Source organism: Rhinoraja longicauda, chromosome 12, assembly GCF_053455715.1.
Source record: "Rhinoraja longicauda isolate Sanriku21f chromosome 12, sRhiLon1.1, whole genome shotgun sequence".
Taxonomy (NCBI): domain Eukaryota; kingdom Metazoa; phylum Chordata; class Chondrichthyes; order Rajiformes; family Arhynchobatidae; genus Rhinoraja; species Rhinoraja longicauda.
Window position 1 is genome coordinate 33,637,326 of NC_135964.1, and position 18,462 is coordinate 33,655,787.

Sequence of the window (18,462 nt, forward strand, 5' to 3'; positions counted from 1 at the left end):
TTCCACTTAGTCGTATCTGGAATAAGATGCCAGAGGAAGTTATAGAAGCGGACACAATTACAACGACTTTTAGCTGACATTTAGACAGATATATGGATAGGTATATGGGACCAGCCCAGTATGGCATGGACAAGTTGGGTCAAAGAGTCTGTTTCCATGCTGTATAGCTCTGACTCCCTGATTCTATGACTGTAACCGCTTCCAGCCCTAAAATCTTTGAAATACAATCTTTTTCATATATTATCTCATTTATAGTTTATCTCATTTCTGTTATTTTGTTTGTGTCCAGACCTACAATTCTAGTGGCCCTTCTAATATTTGTTTTCTCTGCTTTTTAAAACCTGTGTTATATGTTTTTGGTCACATATCCTAACACCAGTTTTTGTTTAACATTGCTCAAGTCAAGTGCCTTGGGGTATTTTCCTATATAAATAAAGCTATAGCTATGCAAGATGTTTGTTTCAACATGTCAGGATAAAAAGAGCATCTAAACTTTATATTTTTGTGTATTGGTCAATGTGTGTATTATGGAGTCAAAAGACCATGGAGGAGCAATGGAAAATACTCCTATCATAACGACTCGGAGACGTTCTCCTCCATTCTCTTCTCTCCCTGTTCAGATTAAATGGAACATGATTCCATTATCCAATTTTGGTTTTCATTGTGTCACTTAACATTAAAACAAGTTCTTCCGCCCATCAAGCCCTCATCAACCAACAAACACCCACTTCCTCCAATCCTGCAATTATCCTATTTTATTCAATCCATACTTTCATCAACTTGTCCCAGATTCTACCACTTGTCTCCCCACTAGGGGCAACAGGAACTTACAATGGTTCATTAATTTACCAACCTGCACGTTGAGATGTGGGAAGGAACTGGAGCCCCTGGCGGAAACCCATGCAGTCACAGAAAGAATGTGCAAACTCTGCACAGATAACACTGGAAGTCAGGATTGAACTCGGGTTACTGAGGCTGTGAATCCGCAGCTGTTAGCTGCACCACTGTGCCACCACATTTTTCTTCTTATTACTTCCATTTTTCACACTCCTGGCCCAGCCCAATGAAAGTTGAGATGAAAATATATAGTTTTGGTGTTATTCCTTAAACTGTAGACTTTTGGAGATATAGCATGGAAACAGGCCCTTCAGCCCACCGAGTCCACGCCGACCAGCGATCACCCCATACACTAGCACTATCCTGCTAACTAGGGAAATTTTTCATTTTTGCCAAAGCCAATTAACCTAGAAGCCTGTGCGTCATTGGAGTGCAGGAGGAAACCGGAGCACCCGGAGAAACCCCACGTGGTCACAGGGAGAACGTACAATCTCCATACTGAGAGCAGTCATAGTCAGCATCAAACCCAGGTCTCTGATGCTGTAAGGCAGCAACTCTACTGCTGTGCCACTGTGCCGCCCAATGTTCTGGTTGTATTTGCTGATGGAGTAAAGGTAAATGTGTTGTCCAAATTAGGTCTAGCCTGTATTTAGTTTGGACAAATGCTTTTATTCAGAAATGTGAATGGCAACAAGATGACAGTGGATTCTGCACCTTTCTAAGTCGATATCATCAGCTGATATTAAACCGAGGCTCAGTTCGTCCCCTGTGAGGTATACAAAATGTCCCATGGCACAATTCAAAGAAGAGCAGGGAAACTCTTGCTGGTGGTCTTGCTAATATTTATCCCTGAATTAACACCACTGCAACAATGGAACAAGCACAGTGACGCAGCTGGTGGAGTTGCTGCCTCACAGCCCCAGAAACTTATAATAATAATAATAATGCATTACATTGATATAGCGCTTTTCAAACACTCAAAGACACTTTACAGGGATTACTAAAACATAAAGAAGAAAATAAATAGATAAATAAGTAAACGAACAGAAAAAGGAGACAGAAGGTGAGGTGACGGTCAGTGGTTGAAGGCAGTGCTGAACAGGTGAGACTTCAGTGATGTTTTGAATGTGGTGAGTGAGGAGGAGTCTCTGACGGTTTGGGGTAGTGAGTTCCAGAGGGTGGGAGCAGCGATGGAGAAAGCCCTGTCCCCCCAGGATCTGAGTTTGGTCCGGATGGGGGGGGACAGGAGGTTGGCAGCAGCAGAGCGGAGGGTGCAGGTGGGAGTGTGCCTGTGGAGGAGGTCAGTCAGGTAGGATGGGGCCAGGTTATGGAGGGCTTTGTAGGTCATGAGGAGGATTTTGTACTGGATTCTCTGGGGGATGGGGAGCCAGTGGAGCTTGTAAAGGACGGGGGTGATATGGTCACGGATCGGGGAGTGGGTGAGTAGACGGGCAGCGGAGTTTTGAATGTATTGAAGTTTACTGATGATTTTTGAGGGTGAGCCATAGAGGAGGCTGTTGCAGTAGTCCAGACGGGAGGTGATGAAGGCGTGGATGAGGGTTTCTGCAACTGTGGAGGAGAGGGATGGACGGAGACGGGCGATGTTTTTGAGGTGGAAGAAGGCTGTCTTTGTGATGTGTTTGATGTGTTTGTCGAAGGAGAGGGTTTGATCAAAGATGATTCCAAGATTCCGGATGTGAGGGGAGGTGGATACTGGGAGACCATCAATATTGAGGATGAAGTTTTGGGTGGATTTGGTGAGCGTTTTTGGACCAATGATGATGATTTCAGATTTGTTGCAGTTGAGTTTGAGGAAATTTGATTGAAGCCAAGATTTTATTTCAGTGATGCAGTTTGTCAGTGTAGAGTGTGTGGTGGTGAAGATTGACTTGGTGGAGATGAGGAGCTGGATATCATCGGCGAAGCAGTGGAAGTTGAGACCATGACGGCGGATTAATTGACCAAGGGGGAACAGGTAGAGGATGAAGAGGAGGGGGCCAAGGACTGACCCTTGGGGGACACCTTGGGGGAGGGAAGCGGTGGGGGATTTACAGTTGTTAATGGAGATGAACTGGTGCCTGTCAGAGGAATCGTGAGCATGGGTGCTGTCTGTGGGGAGTATGCACGTTCTCCCTGTGACTATGTGGATTTCTTCAAGGTGCCCCAGATTTCTCCCTCATCCCAAAGACATGCAGGTTTGGCCTCTGTAAAAAAATAAAATTGCCTCTAATGGGTAGGGAATCAATGAGAAAATGGGATAATATAGAACTTGTATGACTGGCTGATCTGTGGCCAGTGTCGATACAGAAGTGTAAGAGATTAAAGGAAATGGTGTCTCTAACAGTTTTATTCTTGTTTCTCAGTCTCATAATGGCTTCTTTGACTTTCATTGGCACAACTTTGGTCCTCATGTTAATAAACAGCAATAAAAGTTTCCAAAGGATGGCAAGACTGGAGGAAAGACTAGGTGGTAAGAGCTCTCTTATACCTGCATTAAGGAGGCATTTAAACACATCTGAGCAATTACAAACACCTGTGAAGCCATGTGTCCCAAACATTATGGTTCCCTGAAATGGAGGGGACTATGTTTCAACACAGCTATAATTTCTACATGGTGAAACCAAAATGTATAAAAATGCCCTTTAATAAAATCTGACAATGTGCACTTTAACCATATGTGATTTTTTTCCTATTACAAATCTCAAATTGTGGCTACAGAGGCAAATAAATAAATGATGGGTCTTTGTCCCAAACATTATGGAGGGCACTAAGTACAGGGATGAGGGATTTCAGCACCACTATTAGAATGGAGAAGATGGGGTCGTTCCCTCTGGGGAAGGGAAGGTTGATAGGGGTTTTGACAGAGATGTACATGATACAAACCTAGTTGGAGTAATTTATGATCTGGAATTCACTCAGAGTGGTGGACACAAAATCACTCTGGGGTTTCAAAGGGGAATACAATGGATATGTGAGAGGGAATAACTTGCAGGTTTATGGAGACAGAATGGAAGAAGGGACTGACAAGACTGGGATGTTAAGTGTTGGCATAGATTTGATGGGCCAAAGTACTGTCTCCTGTACAGTAACCACTCTTGAATATTCAAACCATTGTTGAATATTTTTGGCCTCATTATAATTGATAAACTTTAACTCGCGCAAATCAAATAGGGTGAATTTTAAATTGGTCAGGTGATATCCGGGAAGGTTGGAGCTGTGGGATGTTGATTTTCACCCATAGTATTTACTGATCTCTTCAACCACTGCCATCAGCATTGAGCCTTATTATCCAGTTCATTGTAATGTGCTTTCTTGGCTGTGCTCGTGTCTCAATACCTTTAGGGCTTGATCATTTTCATTTCTTCTGTGTGGGTTTTTTTGAGAGATTTATGATGTGCCTTGACAATACTGTTCGGATTAACAGCTTGCATACCTTCAGGATCATATTCAATTTTGGACACACTTTGGGACTTTTCGGTAGGTTGAGTTGTGTGTGTAAATGTGTGTGTGTGTAAGAGTGTGGGTGTTAATAAACAGCTGTTTGCTAATAAGCTATCTTTTGTTCTGTGATGGTTTGTTCCAAACCTCTTAAATCAAATAGTGAGTGATGTTTTGTCCACTTAATCAGAAGGCTGGTGTTGTATGCACAATGGACTGAGGAAACTCTGGAAACCAACAGCTTGGATGTATGCAGTGATCAAAACAAAGGAAATTCCAGCAGTGACTTGAGCATTGAGGCTTTTTCAGGTCAAACCTGGAATCATTTTTTTTCTCAGCTGTAACAGCCAAGAAATGAAACTCCTCCCCGCTCCAGACTGCTTCCCTGACAGGCAGTTTGTTGATGACGCAAAGCCAATTATTTTGCATTTAACAATGGAATTGTGCAGTTAGCAAAATAAACAGCTTAATAAAGTTGAAAGGTTGGGCAACGTGCATGTTTGTGTTTAATGAAACTGGCTGATTTTATACGTTGAGTGAGCAACTGCTTTTATTTTGGGATATCATATTTCCGTTTAGTAAGAGCTTCCTGTGAGATGGTTTGAGATTCTGAGCAGACAGTGCACACGAGGAAATGGCCATAGTATTGAATTATTGCGGAATTGGTGAGGGCAGTGGAGGTGCATGAAGTGCCTCTACTCCTTCCTGTTCGGGGAAGGGGGGAAGAGGAGTAGGAATGGAGAAATAAAGGTGTTCTTCAAATGTGAATGTAGCAGAAAATTGTTTGGAAGTCTTCAGTCTTATAACAATGAACGAAACAAAATAATGTGCAAGTTGGAACTGCAGATGCTGGTTTTCATCGAAGATAGATGCAAAATGCTGGAGTAACTCAGTAGGTCAGGCAGTTCCTCTGGAGAAAAGGAATAGGTGGTGTTACAGGTCGAGACTGATGAAGCCTGATGAAAGGTCTCGACCCAAAAAGTCACCTATTCCTTTTCTCCAGAGGAGCTGTCTGACCTGCTGTGTTACTCCAGCATTTTGTGTCAATCGAACAAAATAATGCTCAGGTTTAAACTAGTTGCATTGGAACTATGTTTGGTTTTTTTGGCCTTATGATAACTTCCTAATGTTTCTCAGACAAGCATTCTCAGTGGTACCATTTTCTTGTTCACAGCTCTGCTGCAGAAGAGTTCATTCAGGTTGTTAATCCCAGTGTAGCATTGAAGATTTGTGAGTTCTGGCTTCATCTTTACTGAGATATAAAACTGAGATCCGCAAGTCTTCTCAAGTGGTTACAAATGATCCCATGGCACAGGATATTTAATTACTTGACGAGCAACATTGCTAACTGTGAGAACATTGTGTGTGTTTTTTCATTAAAGATTGGGAAGGGCATATTATGAATTCAAGCCCATTCCTCATGCGCTGCAGTTTGGTGGAACAGCACCAGAGAATGCAACATTTGCAATGTTCATCCAGTGGTGTGAACAATGAATTCTATTTGCCCACACCTATTGGACGTTAATTAGCAATGAAATTGACACTGCTCGGGAGTTTAGTTTAGAAATACAGCACGGCCAACAGAGTCCGCGCCGACCACTGATCTCTGTACACTGACACTATCCTACACACGGGACAATTTACAGAGGCCAAATTAACCTACAAACCTGTATGTATTTGGAGTGTGGGAGGAAACCTGAGAACACGGCCACTGGGAGAAAGTACAAACTCCGTACAGGCAACACCTGTAGTCAGGATCAAACCCGGGTCTCTGATGCTGTTAGGCAGCAACTCTACCTTTGCCACCCCATCTGCTGTCACAGTGCATTCAGAAAGTATTCAGAACCCTTCATTTTTTCCACATTTTGCAACGTTACAGCCTTATTTCCAAATTGATTAAATTCATTTTTTAAATCATCAATCTATGCACAATACCCCATAATAAAAAGCAAAAACAGGTGTTTAGAAATTTTTGCAAAGTAATTAAAAAGAAATAACTGAAATATCACATTTATATAAGTATTCAGACTGTTTGCTATGACACTCAAAATTGAGCTTATGTTCATCCTGTTTCCATTGATTATCCTTGAGATGTTTCTACAACTTGATTGGAGTCCACCAGTGGTAAATTAAATTGATTGGACATGATTTAGAAAGGCACACACCTGCCTATATAAAGTCCCACAGTTGACAGTGCACGTCAGAGCAAAAACCAAGCCATGAAGACGAAGGAATTGTCCGTAGACCTCCGAGACAGGATTGTGTCAAGACACAGATCTCGGGAAGGGTATAAAACAATTTCTGCAGCATTGCAGGTCCCGAAGAGCACAGTGGCCTCCATCATTCTTAAATGGAAGAACTTTGGAACCACCAAGACTCTTCATAGAGCTGGCCGCATGGCCAAACTGAGCAATCGGGGGAGGGAGGTGACCAAGAACCCGATGGTCGCTCTGACAGAGCTCCAGAGTTCCTCTGTGAAGATGGGAGAACCTTCCAGAAGGACAACTATATCTGCAGCACTGCACCAATCAGGCCTTTATGGTAGAGTGGCCAGATGGAAGTCACTCCTCAGTAAAAGGCACATGACAGCCTGCTTGGAGTTTGCCAAAAGTTACCTAAAGGACTCTCAGACCATGAGAAACAAGATTCTGTGGTCTGATAAAACTAAGATTGAACTCTTTGGCACCACTCATCACCTGGGCAATACCATACCTACGGTGAAGCATGGTGGTGGCAGCATCATGCTGTGGGGATGTCTTTCAGTGGCTGGAACTGGGAGACTAGTCAGGATCGAGGAAAATATGAACGGAGCAAAGTACAGAGAGCTCCTTGATGAAAACCTGCTCCAGAGCATTCTGGACCTCAGACTGGGGTGGAGGTTCACCTTTCAACAGGACAATGATCTTGAGCACACAGCCAGGACAACGCATGAGTGTCTTCATGACAAGTCTGTGAATGTCCTTGAGTGGCCCAGCCAGCACCTGGACTTGAACCCGATCGAACATCTCTGGAGGGACCAGAAAATAGCTGTGCATTGTTGCTCCCCATTCAACCTGACAGAGCTTGAGAGGATCTGCAGCGAAGAATGGGAGAAATGACCCAAATACAGGTGTGCCAAGCTTGTAGCGTCATACCCAAGAAGACTTGAGGCTGTAATCGCTGCCAAAGGTGCCTCAACAAAGTACTGAGTAAAGGGTCTGAATACTTATGTAAATGTGGTATTTCAGTTATTTCTTTTTAAATACTTTGCAAAAAATTCTAAACACCTGTTTTCACTTTTTTATTATGGGGTATTGTGTATGGATTGATGATAAAAAAAAAAAGAATTTAATCAATTTTAAAATAAGGCTGTAACGTAGCAAAACGTGGAAAAAGTGAAGGGGTCTGAATACTTTCTGAATGTACTGTATTTGAGTTATAGAGTCATAGAGTGATACAGTGTGGAAACGGGTCCATGTCCCGGCTATCCTCATCCCACCCACCAGCATTTTGGTCCGTATCCCTCCTGACTTGTCCTATCCATATTGCCTGTCCAGCTGCTTCTTAAATATTGGGATAGTTCCTGCCTCAACTACCTCCTCTGGCATTTTGTTTCATACACCTACCACCCTTTGTGGGAAAAGGTTTTCTGCAGTCTTTCGTCTGAGACTCCCTCTTTGATTTATGATCTTTTCGGGTATTCAGATGCTCCTCGACCTACGACTTGCGATATTTCGACTTTTCGATGGTGTAAAAGCGAAACACATTCAGTAGAAACCGTACTTTGAATTTTGATCTTTTCCCGGATATGCAGTACGATACTCTCTCGTGATGCTGGGCAACAGCAGCGAGCCGCAGCTTCCAGTCAGCCACGCGACTGCTATGATGTTTGGTAGGTTAGGTGTATTAAATGCATTTTCGACTTACAATATTTTCGAATTTTTACGATGGGTTTATCGGAATGTGATCCCATCGTAAGTCGAGGAGCATCTGTATTGGATGGTTGGAAATACAGTAAGATTCCCCTCATCCAGCATTCGATTGTCTGAAATTGTGATGGTTTGACACCTGGCTCACTCGTTAATCCAGAATATCAGCAAGAATGCAAGTCGGGTTTGCGGCCTGAACTGGAGATACAGAGTACAACCGGGGCTGGAGTCCGGACAATGGGATGGATGTACGGCTGGAGCCGGGGTTGGGGTCTAGAACAACAGGAATTGGGACCATGGGGTGTTTTGCAGCTGGAGCCAGGGGATGGAGTGTCATAGAGTCTGACAGCTCAGAAACCGGCACCGGCCCAACTTATCTCTGACAACCAAGAGGCCCATCAATGCCAGTCCCATTTACTCATGTTTGATCTGTATTCCTCCAAATCTTTCCTCTCTGTCCAAATGCCTTGTAGATTTATTTATTTTTCCACACCTTTTAAATTTGCCAAGTTTGCTGGAAAGTTTAATGTTTTATGCTACTATAAAACATGTAAAAAGAGTGGAGTGCAATAACAGTGTGTTTGCGTTTTAAGAGGAGTGACATCCAGATGTCCAGAAAAATCTACTACCAGTGGTCGACATGGTGGCGCAGCGGTAGAATTGCTGCCTTACAGCAACCGGGTTCAAACCCGACTATGGATGCTGTCAGTACGGAATTTGTACGTTCTTCCCGTGATCTGCGTGGGTTTTCTCCGAGACCTTTGGTTTCCTCCCACACGCCAAAGAGGTACAGGTTTGTAGGTTAATTGGCTTGGTACAAATGTAAATTGTCCCTAGTGTGTATAGGGCGGTGTTAATGTGCGGGGATCGCTGGTCGGTGCAAACTCGGTGGGTCGAAGGGCCTGTTTCCTCATTGTATCTCTAAACTAAACCAGTGTCCCAAGGGTGCCTGATTATCAGGGTTTTACTGTACTTTGGATGTGATTATTAAATTTGCCCAATTGGCTTTCTGGAAATTTGGGCCAACCTTTTTGGTGAAGAGCAGAGTCCTTGCCAGTTAATCTGCCCATTCACTCCCACAACCAAAAGAGTTAAGAAGGCTGCTTGGTCATTCATTTGTTAGTGTAGAGTTCAACTGTGTGTCGAGACCTGAAACAGCACTATCTACGTTTTCCAGGGCCTGACCCATTGAGTTACTCCAGCACTGTATCTTTTTCTGTTACTAGCATTTGCAGTTCCTTGTTTCTGCTCGTAAAAATAATACATTAGTCATAGAGTCACACAGTGTGGAAACAGGCCTTTCGGCCCAACTTACCTAAACCGACCAACATGTCCTATCTACACTAGTCCCACTTGCCTGCTCTAAACCTGTCCTTTCCATGTACCTATCTAATTGCTTCTTAAACGTTGTGTTAGTCCCTGCCTCAACTACCTCCTCCTGCAGCTTGTTGCATACACCCACCACCCTTTACGTGAAAAGGTTACCCCTCAGATTCCAATAAAATCTTTCCCCCTTTACCTTAAACCTATGCCCTCTGGTTCTCGATTTCCCCCATTCTGGCCAAGAGACTCTGTGCATCCACCCGATCTGTTCCTCTCTTGATTGTATACACCTCTATGAACATTGTTAGTGAAATTCTTTGGGATCTCCTAAAGATGTAACATGGTCTTACTAAAAGACAGGTTTGTTTGTTCCTTGGCTGAAGTATTCCATTAGCTAATGACAAACTAATCACCATGGTTAGATGATTGTTTTTTACATCAGTATTTATGGTATTTCGAAATTCCTAAACTTTATGGGTGTGTGTACAATGCAAGAGTTTTAATGGTATAGATGCAAGATAGGTTGATGTAATAATAATAAGCAATGGGTTATGTAATTAATCAATCTGAACTGCACTGATAATCATTTCCAGCTAGTTCATTTATTACCTTGGTGCCACTATAAGGTCAGGAAAGGGATAATTCCGCTCTTTTCATAGCTCCACGAACTGTCATGTCAACAACAGGGCTGCAAGACTTGCAGATTTTACTATGGGTCCCTCAAAGTCTATCGACTGTTTGGAGTGGATGGTTATAACTTTTCTTGGTGGGGGCATCTAGGTATTCTGAATCCTTTTACACAAAATCCTTGATGGATCTTGCCACTTTCATTCTGATCACACTCCAAGAGCAGACTCCTCATACGGTGCTGTGAGGTGGAGCACCAACTTCCTGCAGCAGGAAATCTGTCTGCTATGTTTGCTTCAAGGGAGAATGGTGGCTTTTTTTTTTAACTCATTGAGTTAATTTTGTTCTATTAAAGCATGTTCGATGTTTTGTTTCAAATTGATCTGCAGTGCTTATAAGCGTTTTGAGGCTATTAAATTTTCAACAGCATTTTTGATGGTTTTGGTAGGATTTTCATGCATGTCAGAGATACACATCGACATCCATTTTATTTGACAGCCAGTAAGCTGAGGGCAAACATTAATTTAGTGATAAGTCTTTCTGGTAGGTGATGGGGACCTAACATTTAAATTGGAAGGAACGTTGCCAATTAGAAGCTAAATTCAAGGACCACATTGCCACTGCAGATAAGGTCGGGGCAAGTGTGGGTGGCTCATCTTTTCTGAAACAGACCAGATGTAAACATTGTGCCATCTGTTGTGTGGAGCTGGTCTGCAACTGCACAGCCAGTTACATGGTGGCATGGCTCAAGCCATTAGGGATAGAAAGCTCAACACAGTACGAGATGACTAACAACAATGCCTTGATCTATGTGGCTGCAGTACTGACACAATGCACTGTGGCAGTTTGACAAGTTCACTCCTTGGGCAGCAGCAAACCCAAGCACAATAAGAAGTGAAATGGAGAGTGGGAGACCTGTCTCTGATTACACCTGCAAGTTCCCTCCCAATTCACACACCACCTTATTTGGTATGTGCCTCAGTCCTGTGTCAAAGTGATGGAAATCCCTTTAGATTTAGAGATACAGCGCGGAAACAGGCCCTTCGGTCCACCGAGTCCGTGCCGCCCAGCAATCCCCGCACATTAACACTATCCTACACACACTAGGGACAATGTTTTAACATTTACCCAGTCAATTAACCTACATACCTGTACGTCTTTGGAGTGTGGGAGGAAACCGAAGATCTCGGAGAAAACCCACGCAGGTCACGGGGAGAACGTACAAACTCCGTACAGACGGCGCCCGTAATCAGGATCGAACCTGAGTCTCCGGCGCTGCATTCGCTGTAAGGCAGCAACTCTACCGCTGCGCCACCATGCCGCCCTACTACTTTCTACTACTATGGTGGGCAGCAGGAGGTTAAGGAGCATTACCAGCAACTGAGCCAGACCATCAGTGGAATACTGTGAGCAATTTTAGGTAACGTACCTTTACAATAATACATTGGCCTCGGCAAGAGTGCAGCTGATTAACTAGAATGATACCTGTACTCTAAAGGTTAAGTTACGAGGAGAGATTACAAAAAGTCTAGTTTTATTCTGTTAAATTTAGAAGTTGATTGAATTTTTGAAGATTATGAAGGACTGCTAGAGGAATTGAATCCTTTCCACTGTTTGGTGAATGTAGGAGAAAATAATATCGTCCAAAAAAATTAGAACCAAGCACTCGAGGTATGAACTTGCGTGCAAACCGTGCAGAGTGTTGGAAAAAAATAATAACTGTTACGCAAAAGGCAATTGATACCAGGTCAATAGTTAACCTGGGCCATCAGCCTCGGTTGCAAGTTATTACAGGATAGCGAGAAAAGTGGGTACATGGGGTTGAGTCGCAGGTGAAAAATCATCTCTCAGTAGCAGAACAGGCTTTGCTTGGGGTCGGGGGCTTCTGCTCTCCATCATCATGACTATTGATAGACTGTAAGACTGGGGTTTCCAGAATTGCTTACCGCCCAAGATTAACTCTCATCTGCCGATTGAATTGCTGACCTAAACTATCAATCTAGAAAAAAAACTCTTTGAAGTTCTGTTTCACATATCTACAAGATACTGGCTTAATATAACCTTAAAGTGCCTCATGTGGACTCATAATAAAGCAATCATGTATAGCACATGGAGTAAGGTCAGGGTGTTGCAGGCTGCTTTCTCCTAACTGAGTCAGGATGTTGTTGGATCATGTCTTCGTAGGGTAGAAACAAAGAACTGCAGATGCTGGTTTACTCAATAGAGATGAGTGCACAATCCAGTGGATTATTGAGGGAAAGCTTAGTCACTGTACTTGAAAAGGTTTAATGTTTAAAATGACAATAAATTATTGTGTCCAGCTTAGAACTCTAATAGAACTGTTTAAGTTTAATTTGTGGTTAGGACATTGTTTATCCACAAATTTCTGGTGTTCATCACATCTTTTCATTGCACCAGCTGTGTATTGGTTCCAACAGGGATTTCCATTTCTTTGTGCTGGCTGTCGATCACAGACATATAATTGGGAGGTTGGACACAACAACACCATTTTCCTGAAACCATGTCGGAAAAATATAGGTATGTCGATGTTTCTTGGAATGTCCAGAATTCCGTATAGAATCAATATCAGTTCTAACACAAACTGTTTTCCCACAGTTTGCGTTAAAACAGATATTGATTTCATACAGAATTCAACACATTCTAAGAAGTCTCGACACACCTATATTTTTCCGACAATACAATAGAATATAATACAATACAATAAAATACAATATATCTTTATTGTCATTGTATAGGGGTACAACGAGATTGGGAATGCGACTTCCATTCGATGCAATAAATTAATGAGCTAATCTTTAGACAGTCCAGAGAAACAAAATTAGAAACAGTTAAAACAGTATAAAGTGCAATTGTCGCTGTGCGACGTGACCATTCGAAGGAGACTGGTCATGGGGGACGCACTCAGCCAGACCGGTTCAGAACAGCTATAGCTCTGGGGATGAAGCTGTTCCCAAGTCTGGAGGTGCGAGCGTAGAAGGCCTTGTAATGTCTTCCGGATGGTAGAAGTTCGAACAGACTATTGCAAGGGTGTGAGGAGTCTTTATGAATGCTGGTGGCTCTCCTGAGGCATCGTGTATTGTAGATGCCCTCCAAGGCTGGAAGCTGCATCCCGATGATCTTCTGAGCTCTGTAGACTACGCGCTGAAGAGCTCTCCTCTCCGCCTCCGTGCAGCTGAGATACCACACAGAGATGCCATGCGTTAGGATGCTCTCTGTGGTGCAGCTGTAGAAGGTTGTCGGCAGCTGTTGGGGCAGATCAATCTTTTTCAGTGTTCTTAGGGTTCTTAGACATGGTTCATGTTGAGGTGGATGGGTCTGCGGTTGGGTCATGAGTATGTGAAAGGAACCATCTAAGGATAGTTCCACAAACCTGGGTACAAATGGGCCGGTGGAATGCTGGTTGCTATTGCTTGCTAATGGGAAGAACTCTTTACTGTAAATAAAACTATCTGCTGCATGGTTAATGCCCCAATGCTTTTTCTCTTGATCATTTGCTTTTATAAACCTATATATCTGCCATAGTCTGTTCCAAGTCTGCTGAATGGTGCCTGTTTACTTGCTCAAAACCAAAATACTGTGAATGTTGGAAATCTGAAATAGAAAATTCTGTTCACAAGGAACTGGATGTGTGGTGTCTGGTGGATCTGCTAGAGCCACTTGCACATCCACAAAATCCATTTTTGTTTCTTGTTTGGATTTTTCAGTCTTGCACCAGTCTTGTATTTTAATCGGCATCCCTGGCTCCTGTGCATTCATAAAAGCCGCTCAACAACAATTGGCAAACATCTTTTAATGCAGCAAAACCGAACAAAAAATGTTTTACAGACGTCCTGGAAAACCATGACACTGAGTCTTGTAAGGAAGTAGGTACAGGATCGATGAGCTTCTCAACAAAATCTCAATGAACTTCTCATAGGAGCAATGGGAGAGGTTTAGAAAAATGCATTGGGACTGTGCACCCCACCCAGCATGTTTGTGAATAGTTCAGACTCAGAATAATTCTTTTTGGCATCTGGCCACATTGTTGAATTGGCATTTATTTTTAGTATAAAATAATTTTAAACTTTGGCATTTTGCACGGTTTCATTTATTACATTACAGTTAATGAAGTAAATTTGAAACAAAATCAGTTCTGATTAAGGTTTTTCAATCTGAAAGGTTATCTCTTTTTATAGATGCTCCCCTGCATTTTCTTTTTTTATTTCAGGCTTGTGGCATCCAAAGTTTTTATGATATTATGTAAATCCAAAGGGTAGTGGTTGCCATAATTTGGGGAACACAAGGGTCAATTTGCTCAGGAAGACCCCTCAAACAGAAACGTGATGGTCAGATGTGAGCACACAGCTACAGACCATATCATATCATATATCATATATATACAGCCGGAAACAGGCCTTTTCGGCCCTCCAAGTCCGTGCCGCCCAGCGATCCCCGTACATTAACACTATCCTACACCCACTAGGGACAATTTTTACATTTACCCAGCCAATTAACCTACATACCTGTACGTCTTTGGAGTGTGGGAGGAAACCGAAGATCTCGGAGAAAACCCACGCAGGTCACGGGGAGAACGTACAAACTCCTTACAGTGCAGCACCCGTAGTCAGGATCGAACCTGAGTCTCCGGCGCTGCATTCGCTGTAAAGCAGCAACTCTACCGCTGCGCTACCGTGCCGCATGTTTAGCTTCATCTGTTAGCTCCATGTTCTGCTGATGTGATGACTTGGATTTTGTGCCAAAATCTCTGGCTTAACAAGACAAATAAAATATGATACAGTCAAGTGTTAGGGAAGAGTACCAACTATTTTGTGAAAAGCACCAAAGATGGGAAAGAAGGGGAGATGTTCACGGAGAAAGATCAATGCTCGGAAATGGCAGCCTGTATTGTGATTGTTGTAGATTTCATAGTTTGGAGGGTATAGATTCGTAGTTATACAGCACAGAAACAGGCCCTTCTGCAGAACACGCTTGTGAAAAACAATCCCATTTTCCTGCATTTGGTCCATATCCAATTGAACCTTTCGTATCCATGTACCTGTCCAAATGTTTTTAAATGTTTAATTGTACATGCCTCTACCACCTCCACTGGTAGCTCATTCCATATACACAATTGATTAAAAGATACAGCATGGAAACAGGTCCTTCAGCCCACCAAGTCAACGTCGACCGTTGATCACCCATTCACACTGAGCGAACTCGGTCTCTGGCGCTCTGAGGCAGCAGCTCTACCAGGCGGCACCGTACAAGGAGGGCATTGCTGAAATGCAAATCCATAGAAGTAATGCCTGACTAGGTGCTGTGTGTGACATTGTGCATGAGCCGAAGGGTTTACAGGACCTGAACTTGGGCAGGAGAAGGCAAGATTTTATAGGCTTGCTGCTGCTTGGATGTCCCACTCTTTACCACTGTGTTGATATTCTAGGATTTTCAACCAGCTGCCTGCCTTCTCAGCCAGTTTCACTGTGTGGGAAATGGCAGCTTGACCAGACATCTGCACAGTTCCCCCAGCGTTTCAGAGAGCCTTGAGGTCTTCGGGCTCTGTCAACAAATATATTAATCTTCTTACAAAAATAAATTATTGAGCAATTCGAAATGTGCCAGTTGTAAATACTATTCATAGAGCACGCAGAGTGCTTGGATGGCATGACAATCTTGAAATACAGAACATTTCTGGAATTTAATAATATCTAGTGTGAACGAAGCCAAAAGGAGAGAGATTATTTTTGGGACTGTTACAGTGCAGGTTACCAATTTTGTGTTGACAGAACAGTGACTGTTGGCGTAATGTCATTTGTGCAATAATGTTGAGCATTCATCGATAGCACAGAAAGAGACCTTGAAAGAGCTATGTACTTTGTTCCACTTGCCCCTGTTCTTTCTGTATAGCTATACAAATGTTGTCGGTTTTCAATCGAATACTCTTTCAAAAGTTACGGTTGAATCTGCCTCCGCCAACCAACCCTTTCATGCAGAGTATTTCCAATCATAACAACTTGCTTTGTAAACACATTTTTCCTTGTTTCCCTTTGGGTTCCTTTGCCAATTATGTTAAATCTTTGCCCTCTGGGTTACCGACCCTGCTGCTAGTAGTCTGAAGAAGGGTCTCGACCTGAAACGTCACCCATTCCTTCTCTCCTGAAATGCTGCCTGACCTGCTGAGTTACTCCAGCATTTTGTGAAATAAATACCTGCTGCCAGTAGAAACAATTTTACCTTATTTACTCCATCAGAATCTGCTATGACTTTGAACATTGCAGTTAAATCTTCCTTTAGTACGGAAATCAATCACAATCTCTGTAAAACTTCCTTTTAAACCAACCTTCAAACATAACTCCATCTATTTGGATTTTTAACAAGTTTGAAATTATTTGGCTTTTTTTTTAGAAAGTCTAGGAACCATGTTGATTTTCACCAAAATAATTTCATATTGGGCACTTTTATTTTGCGAATCGGGAAGATTTTCATTCCAGCATCCTGTGCGCAGTTGTATTGACATTGTACACTTGATAATATGGGTTGATGCGCACATGTATCCCCGCTTATAAAATGTGGTATGAAGTGACCGAGATTCAGGAACTTGCATATCCATCCATCATATAAAAAATGAATCCCGGTGGTCCTGTGAAATGGTCCTGTTTGGACCTTTCATGATGTAGCTGGAATACTAGAGAGCATTCATCTGGTCTGTCTCAAAACACTGCGATGGGATAGTTTGCACGCCAGCAAACGGGAGTGAATATTGCGCTTCCCAGCAATGATCACATTCCCAACGTGAACAAAGGCATGGATGTTAGTCCAGGCCTGATTACTAGATTGGCACGTGTATATATATGTATGTGTATATATATATATGTACATATATATATATCGCGTAATGCATGACTGACAGATATAGCAGAATTCTCCACAGCCAATGGTTTATTTATGATGTGCAGCCTCTGAAGTAGCAGGGTAAATTAATGCACAGCAAGATCGGACAAGCAGAATCGTGGTCCTGTTTGGACCTTTCCTGATGTAGCTGGAATACTAGAGGGCATTCCTCTGGTCTGCCTCAAAATACTGCGATGGGGTAGTTTGCATGCACCAACTGGAGAGGGCAATGGAGGGTTTCTGTTCAATGTAATAAAGGCCCCTGCGACAGTACTTTTTTCTGGGCTGTAACAGTGCTGTGACAGCCCCTTGTTACTGGGTAGAAATATCAGCTTTGAATTAGTTTCTTGTCCCTGGAATGGGCCAAAACCACTGAGCTACTACAGAACATTCTGGCACCCAAGGGATATTGAAATAGCTAGTTTTGTCTTACAGCTTTCCTGAGGTTCAGAATACTGCTGTACAGAAAGAGGTAGGAAATAGATTGGAAATGGCAATAAAGTTACATGGACCTTATCTTGTTTCAGCTAGAGCTTGCTGTTTGGATGGTGGGAGACACCAATTTTAGAACATTTGCTGTCTCTCCTTCATAACATGAATTAATTGTAACAAAGTTGACCCTCTGCGCTAAACGTACAACCCAATTGCCTCGGACCGCCAAGAGTTCTACATACACTAACAACACAAGGTCCACTATTTTCCAGATATCACAATTCTCAAATAAATTGGATTGATCAACTTACTGTTTGCAGCTGGTTGAACTCTCTTCACCTCTGCCACGGTTTCTGTTTTTCTCCATAATTGCAGTGATTGTGGCTGAATTTTTTAGTCCCTGTATCTTACCGTTCTTAGAGATTTATGGTATTCTCAATCTCTCAACTCTGCACTTTGAGTTGGAATAGTAGTGTGTGAGTCAGTATCGGTGTTCCTTGTGACACTGATTGATTGACACCCGTAACACTGTATCCCAGTGCATTATTGGTTACACTAAGTTTTTTGACCTTGTTAAATCGTGATTGCTCTGTTGTGATGCAATATTGGTTGCCTGTGAATATATGACAAGGTAACTGCATTTTGTTTTTGCTTTTGGGTTTCATTCCTTTAAAAAAAAAAAAGTTATTTTCTCGATTGTTTAAATGATTATAAAACATGATAATTTATGTATATTTTTTGGTACTAGGCACAACACTCCAAAGGTGCATGACAATGCTATGATATATCTCCAAAATTGAGAATAAATTGAGATTTAAAAGATTTATTTTCTCGTTGGATTCTTTGAATCAAATATCAGGAAAAGCAGTCGGAGAGGTAAAAAAATAATGGAGTTACTTTTACAATGTTAGGATGTCCCAAAGTGTTTGAAGCACTTTTTGCAATGTAGATACTGTTAGCGTGTTTAACAATGCCAATTAGCACACAGCAGAGTTCCACAGTCGAT

At 42.4% G+C, this 18,462-nt stretch overlaps 2 protein-coding genes across 4 annotated transcripts in view; one reads left to right on the forward strand and one right to left on the reverse strand.

Annotated features, from left to right (window-relative positions):
• LOC144598890 (claudin-24-like) overlaps positions 1–17,949 on the reverse strand; it is a 72,262-nt gene extending 54,313 nt beyond the window's left edge. Inside the window, exons 1-2 of one of the 3 annotated variants that reach the window (XR_013547922.1) lie at positions 17,768–17,948; positions 14,758–15,411 (exon numbers count right to left, since the gene is read on the reverse strand). Coding sequence is in view for 1 of the 3 variants with exons in the window: in XM_078409452.1 (XP_078265578.1) it covers positions 17,768–17,823 (56 nt within the window). In the remaining 2 variants the exon portion in view is untranslated. Of the gene's footprint in view, positions 1–14,757; positions 15,412–17,767 lie in introns of those variants that run through there. The other 2 variants (XM_078409452.1, XM_078409453.1) reach the window with 2 other exon arrangements.
• The window catches only part of wwc3 (WWC family member 3), a 180,111-nt gene that overhangs the window by 29,660 nt on the left and 131,989 nt on the right, over positions 1–18,462 (forward strand). The gene's annotated exons all lie outside the window — the stretch shown is intronic.